The sequence below is a fragment of the Morchella importuna genome (genome assembly GCF_003444635.1).
Source record: "Morchella importuna strain M04M26 chromosome Unknown Morimp01GS097, whole genome shotgun sequence".
In the NCBI taxonomy this organism is placed as follows: domain Eukaryota; kingdom Fungi; phylum Ascomycota; class Pezizomycetes; order Pezizales; family Morchellaceae; genus Morchella; species Morchella importuna.
The window spans coordinates 18,527-25,774 of NW_025763493.1; the positions used below are offsets into that span (position 1 = coordinate 18,527).

At 48.6% G+C, this 7,248-nt stretch overlaps 1 protein-coding gene across 1 annotated transcript; it reads left to right on the top strand.

The window, feature by feature from the left end:
- Positions 1–6,421: 6,421 nt before the first annotated feature.
- LAJ45_11744 (uncharacterized protein) lies at positions 6,422–7,012 on the top strand (the record flags this gene model as incomplete). The annotated part of the gene is made up of 1 exon (XM_046121219.1): positions 6,422–7,012. One exon carries the CDS (start codon positions 6,422–6,424, stop codon positions 7,010–7,012), a length of 591 nt encoding a protein of 196 aa, XP_045965588.1.
- Between the last annotated feature and the right edge of the window lie 236 nt (positions 7,013–7,248).

Below are 7,248 nucleotides of genomic sequence, written 5' to 3' on the forward strand. Positions count from 1 at the left end.
GTAGTCTGATGGATTCGTATCGGGTGACGGGGGCATAGGTTTGATCGAAATCTTGACCAGGGACCTGTGAGAAACCTTTTGCGACTAGTCGGGCTTTGTACCGTATGGGGTTGCCATCTGGCCCGAGTTTGATTTTGTATACCCATTTGCAGTCGACCAGTTTGTGGTGATCCGGTGTGTTGACCAGATTCCATGTATTATTCCTTGCGAGTGAGTCGAGTTCAACTTTCATAGCATTCTGCCATTTTTCGGAGTCAGGACTGTTTATCGCTTGATGGTAGATTGTTGGTTCTGTTAGAGTAGTGTCATGCTGAATGTTGTGTCCGTATCTGACCGGAGCTTTCCGTTCCCGTACTGGGTTACGTCTCGGTTGATCAGTATCTGTTTCATTATCGTCATGCGGGGTACGTTCAGTGGCGGGCCTCGTATAGCCGGCCCCCACTATACTTGTGTGGTCTTCCGAATCTGTATCGGAGAAATGTTCCATGGTTTCGCGCATTATCTGTTGGTTGATCATGTTGTCGTCACTTGGGTCGTCGTCGTATGTCCTGTATTGTTTTCGTGTTGACGGACGTGAGGGTGGTTCTTGTTTGATCTCGATTTGTTTTGGTTTAGGGGGTGTATCGGTTTTTGTTTTGACTTCGATTTCTTCCCCTACGGATGTACCTTTAAACCTAAAATGACGAGAGAGAACTACTTTCCTTTGTGATGGTATGTAGACGCGACAGATTTTTTCAGAGTCTCTGTATCCGCAGAATTGTCCCGTTATGGCTCTTGCATCCAGTTTTGTTCCAGCTGGTCGTGCTTTGACGGGTATGTGTATGAACATTGTTTCACCGAAGGATCGGAAGTGCCCAATAAAGGGTTTCTTTCCGGTAAGTGCTTCGTATGGAGTCATATTCGGGAGTGATTTGTGCGGGAGGCGATTTTTTACCTGTACCATGGTGTTGATCGCTTCTGCCCATAGATTTTTTGGGAGGTTGTGGTCGAGCAAGGCGGATCGTGCCATTGTTGCTATAGTTCTATTAAAGCGTTCTGCTGTTCCGTTTGACTCATGGGAGTAAGGTACAGTGAATTCATGCTTTATGCCTTTGGAGGCGAAAAATTGTTGAAGGTCGTTGGAGATGTACTCGCCACCATTGTCGCTTCGAAACCGTTTAACCGTTTTATCCAATTGATTTTCCATGTAGGCGATGTATCGTTCCGTGGCAGCTGCTGCATCTGACTTCTTTTTAAGGAAGTAGAGGTGAGCGTACCTGGAGTAATCGTCGATGAAAGTGATATAGTAACTGAAACCGCCCAGAGAAGGAGTCGAGAACTTGCCGCTCAGATCTGAGTGTATTAGTTCCAGTGGTTGTTTGGATTGTGGTTCAGTGAGAGGAGCGAGGTGAGATTTGGTTGACTTAGCGAGTTCACATGTGTTGCATGTTTCCATGTGACCAGATGTGGGGAGAGACTTGGGGTCGGCGACCATGGTGCGAAGCCGGGAGAGCGAGGAAGCGTGAAGATGTACAAGCCGTTGGTGACAGTCATAGAAGCTGGTGGCGGCAGAGAGGTGTGCGCAGGGTTCCTTGGTATCAAAAATGTAAAGACCAGTACTATTTTCGTTAGCGATCCCGATGATTTCCTTGCTATTCGGTTTGGAGATGGTAAAGCCGTCTTCCGTCCCAGTTGTTGTAAATCCCTTTTTAGCGATGCATGACCAAGACATCAGGTTGGTATTGCCTAGTTCGGGGATCAAGAATACGTTCTCCAGAGTGATCAGGCCATGTGATCCGTTGATGGTGACGTTGCCAATTCCGGTTATCTGGAGTTTGCGACCTCCTCCAACAGTAACTGTTCCAGTGTGGGGAGTGGGGTCGGTAACCAGCGTTCCGGTCATGTGGTTGGTTGCACCAGGGTCGAAGATCCATGCCTTGTTGTCGGTGGTGGAAGGTCCTGCAATGAAGCCAAAGTAGTCTTCCATGGTAATATCCGAGGTGTCATCTGAGAAGTTGGTGAGGTCGAAATCAACCGGCATTGTGAATACATCGATTTCTTCGAGTGCGGGAAGGCCAGAAAGATCGGGGATCCAAGAGAGGTCGAGTTTTGTGTGAAATGCAGTACCAGATGCGACGTTGAGGTTGCCAGATGCAGCGGACTTCTCCTTGTCTCTGAAAGCTTTGAGTTTCCGGCAATTTTTGTGCGTGTGGCCTTTTGCATATTCTCCATTCTTAGTGCACCAGGTGCATGTGACGTCCCGATTTCCTGTTTCGTTGTTGCGTGGCCTCCTGACTCTGTTGTTGTTTCCGTGTCCTGGGTTTCCTCGCCTGATTGTGTAGGCTTCTCCAGCCGCCTGTCCATCGTTGTTGCGCCGTGAGTCCAGATCCAACAGCTTTTCGTAGACGTCATCGAAGGTGACGTTGGGCTTGGTTTGCAGGTTGTCAACGACTGATTCGAGGGATTCATGCCGGAGTGAGAGGAGTAGGAAGGATGCCTTCGCTTCTGAGACAGATGCGAGTTGGTGAAGGTGGTAACCGAGTGGGTCCTTGGTCTTGTCCGTAGAGTTACTAGTCCTAGTGAGGAGAGATGACCAAAGAGTATTGAACTGGGTTAGATGTTCCTTGATACCCTTGTCGGGTGTGTACTGTAGTGTGACGACATTTGCGAGGAGCGAGTGGAGGGAGGCGACGGTTTTCCGATCGAATCTGTCCTCAAGTTGAGTCCAGAGGTGATGAGCAGTGTCGGCCGGTGTTAGCGTGAGAATAACTTCAAATTCGATGTTAGATTGGAGGAATACGACCGCAGGGTTATCCTTTTTGTCCCAATCGCTGATTTCTTCGGCATTGTCGGAGGTTTCTTCTTCGTCTTCTTCAGCCTCAGCTGTGCTTCCTGATGCTTGTGGTGCCGTGGTAGGTACAGTAGTGGTGGTGGTTGTCAACACGGGACGCTTGCTCGAACCATTGACCAAGTTCCACAGATCGTGAACTTTCAGCATGCGGGTAGCAAGGTCCCTCCATACAGTGTAATGGCCTTGACCATCCAGCTTGCATGGGAGTGCGGGAATTTTGATGCTCCTCTCAGACATGATTGAAAGTGAAACGAGAAAGTGTACTTTGTGGTAAAAATGGTGAAGAGTGTATAAGCGTGAGTGATCTCCGGGCTCATAACCTAGAGAAAGTATGTAGGAGAAGTAAAGTAATTGATCGTGTTATTGTTCTAGCTAAGGGGGAATGCCCCGTATTTATACTAATGAAAGGTAGTACAAAAGAAATACAATGAGTCATTGACGTGTGAGTAATAGAATGACTAATAGGAAAGTGAGTCATACGCCGATTACAAATACTATAATGAAATGATGAGAATCTTCCAGAACTATGAAACGTGCCGAGCGTCCTATTTCAAGAGCTCTGCCTAGTATGACTAACTAGTTGAACCCTATGACGAGGCGTAGAACAAAGTAATATTCGTGGAGTAAATACAAGAAGTTCCGTGAAGAGAAAAGGAAAGGAAGGAAAACATGAGAATGCACGAGACAACACCCCTTTATATATCCAGCCTCTAGTCCATTGATGACTCATACTTCGCATAACGGAAACCAAAAGAACATAACAGAAACCCCATTACAAATCCTAATTCAACTGTACAATACCTTCCCCTCACGATTCAATCGATCATTCCAACAAACAGATTATGTTGCCGTTACACCAGGCTATGAATGTGTAGGCTGTGGAGGTGAGAGTTATACCTGAGAAAGTAGTGAAACCTTGCAAATTTGTATGTATTTCAGGTGCAAACTTGCTTTCGGTCAGGACGCAATGCATCCATACAGGTAAAACAATCGCTTCACGACGCTTGTTCTAGGAGCCAAAAGCAAGTCAACCGTACGTCCCCTATATATCAAAGGAGAAGTGGGTGAAGGGGACTGTATGGCATTTAGAACTGCATACTATAGGGGTCTCCGTGTTTTTGGGGATGGGGAGGGCTAACCTTAACCCTAAGTTCACACCATCAGAAATGTGTATAATCTGTCAAATTTGATATCATTCGCCACTGACCAAGGAATCCAAACTAGGTTACGGCATATATCGTATTTCAGATTACCCGAATAACCAAAGCATGATTGGTCATCTCAGAGATTGGTTAACCATGGTAGGTGGAAACGACAGGAAGCATGGAGAGCCCAGATTAGTGGGATTAGGGCACCGTTGACATCTAATTATATATGACTCCATTGTTTTTTACTGATCTGGATTTGTTGTCAGAGAGGTGGTGGTGCAAGCCCAGGCTATGAATGTGTAGGCTGTGGAGGTGAGAGTTATACCTGAGAAAGTAGTGAAACCTTGCAAATTTGTATGTATTGCAGGTGCAAACTTGCTTTCGGTCAGGACGCAATGCATCCATACAGGTAAAACAATCGCTTCACGACGCTTGTTCTAGGAGGCAAAAGCAAGTCAACCGTACGTCCCCTATATATCAAAGAAGAAGTTGGTGAAGGGGACTGTACAGCACGTAGAACTGCATACTATAGGGGTCTCCGTGTTTTTGGGGATGGGGGGCTAACCTTAACCCTAAGTTCACCCCATCAGAAATGAGTATAATGAAGCCGCCAGGATAATAACAGGCCTACCCAGTTGGACAAAAACCGAAAACTACTAAAAGAGGCAGCACTTCCCCCACTCGAACACATCCTCAACCACAAATCACGGAAATACGGGACGCGTATCCTCTGACACCCTGCTGACCACCCACTCAACGAAGAACTCATACAGCTCCTCCCCGCCAGAACAAAGCAGACCAAAGGCACAGGCCTAAATCGGATTGCATCCCTCATGTTACCCTTCCAAGAAACATGCAACCGCAGAGAACGATGGATACAGAATGACCTCCTTACCAAATGCATGCTGGAAGAATGGAACTCCATCTCATTCACCAACTATCATGAACCAGGAAGCCTAAAAATCCACCCCAAATGAGCAAAACTCACTCTATCCAAACCAAGACTCATACACCGCATACGATGTCAAGTCACCAGAATAGATGCACACGCAACATCCACGGAACCTGAACCCTGCCAATGCGGCTCGGAATAATCCTCCAAGGACACCATGATCGACTGCCCTCGATGGAAACAACTACGAAAGCCACTCATGGACAAGATCCCAGGACCGCCCACCTGAGAAAACTGGTTATTCACCAACCTCAATGTAGACCTGGTTCAACAATTTGCATCAAAAACCAACCTACTCGACTGGTACGAAATAGACCAAAAAGACCTGGAGGAATGATGGCGCCCAGATTTCTTTTCTTTTCTTTCTGTACTTCTCTTCACGATTCTTCATGATTTTTTTTCCTTTTCCTTTTGTTTTGGTTGTTGTCTTTTGTCGTTATTTTTTGTACAGGTGGAGGAATTGGCGTGCGATAAGTCCTGTACTTCAAAACAATATAAACTTATTTATTTATTTGTACCTTATACTACAAGATAACCTTGTTCTACTTCCTTTTACAGGGTTCACCTTGGTTCCTGATCAGGTTGAACCACCTTATAGTCTATGTTCTGAATACCTACATACCACGTCATCCCTTCGGTTGTATTCCTTGGCATCATAGTCCATCACCTATAGTCCCCGTGATATGGGAGTGGAAAAGAATCAAATTACGGTGGTGGAGGTTGGAGTTGCAAAAGCTGGGGCACACACCCCTCAAATACTTACTTGGCCGCCAAGTTGCCCCTTTCTTAAAATTTGACCACTGGCAGGCCCTCGCAGACTGGTCAAGAATAAAATTTCCTAAAAGAGGGTTCTTCACACATACCGTGAATACCCCGTACATACATGTATCCCTTGGTGATTTCATCTGGCGTGGCGGTATTGCATGCATGGGAGCTGCTGCACAACAACATGGATGGTATTGGGTGTCGCTGCATGCATTCAGCCTTATGAAATTTAACGCAAAGTAGGTAACGTGATGTGCGGTTCTGGGATCGTCTGCACACTCTCGATCGCTTCACTTGGGCGAATGCATGTACGAAACCCTAACCCATATGCATCGCAGACTCCATCCAGCCGTTGATAATGCATATAATTGCTCACATCTCATTTCCATACCTACAAATTTATGGGGACTTTTGTTTTGGTGACGCTCTGCGGGAATTAATCACTTAGTCGACTCGCTCAGTACATCTGCGTCTGCATCTGCATCTATAAAACGACCAATCCTGATCCACCACGACAGCGCACGTTATACAGCCCTGCGCACGCGCACGACATTCAAACCCCCGCCTAGTCCCCCCCCCTACCTCTCGCTGCTCTCCTTTCCCCATCCAGATCCTCCTCCTCCTCCTTCTCCACCGCGACCTAGTACGACCTCAAGCACAACCAAAAGCCCCCCCCCCCCCTCGGCCCCCAAAACCACACCAAAGACTCAAGCCCTAACCCACACCATGCCACCCCGCACCCACCCCCACCTCGCCACCCTCCCCCCCGAGCTCCTCCTCCTAATTGCATCCCATCTCCGCTCCCGCTCACTCTGCAACCTCGCCGCGACGAGCCACACCCTCCACGCGTGCCTCTCACGCACCCTCACTGCGCACCTCGCCCTCATAGCCCCAAGCCTGATCCGCTGCCGCATGGGTTGCTCGCTATGGTACTGCTCCCCACATTGCTACTGCACGCTGGACTACGAGCGCATGCTGGCGCTGCTCAACTCTGCGGCGGCGCACGGCTGCACGGGCCTTGTCAGGCGCCTGGTCGAGTTCCATGCCCTCCCCGTGAATGGCGCGGGCCGCCAGGGCCCACCGCCCCTGGTGTGCGCTGTGCGGAGGGGCCAGGTGCAAACTGTTAGGTGGCTGCTGGGGGCGGGGGTGAGGGTGCCACCAAGGGTGTGGGCGGAGGTGTGGGTGGAGGATGGGTGCCAGGGCCGCGGCGGGTGGGCGGCGGAGATGGAGGCGCTGTTGGAGGAGGACCGGGAGCGGGAGCGGGGCGGTGGAGGTGGGGGGGGAAACCTGCGCGGGCGTATTGATGGGCTGAAATAATCCCGATCCTACGTACATATGTGTGTTATAGAATGGCCGGCTCTGTGGTTTTGGGCTTGGAGATGTGGTTGGGACTATAATTATAGGGTTAAATGTTCACGGTACTTTACTTTTGCAGCTGTGCGATCGACACCCACACTACCCTGCTCCATTGAGGAGAGAGTCTACTATATTTAGTCCCGCCCGAACGGTTTTAACAAAGACTTGTTCGTAGTCTTTAATATACATGGAGCTGA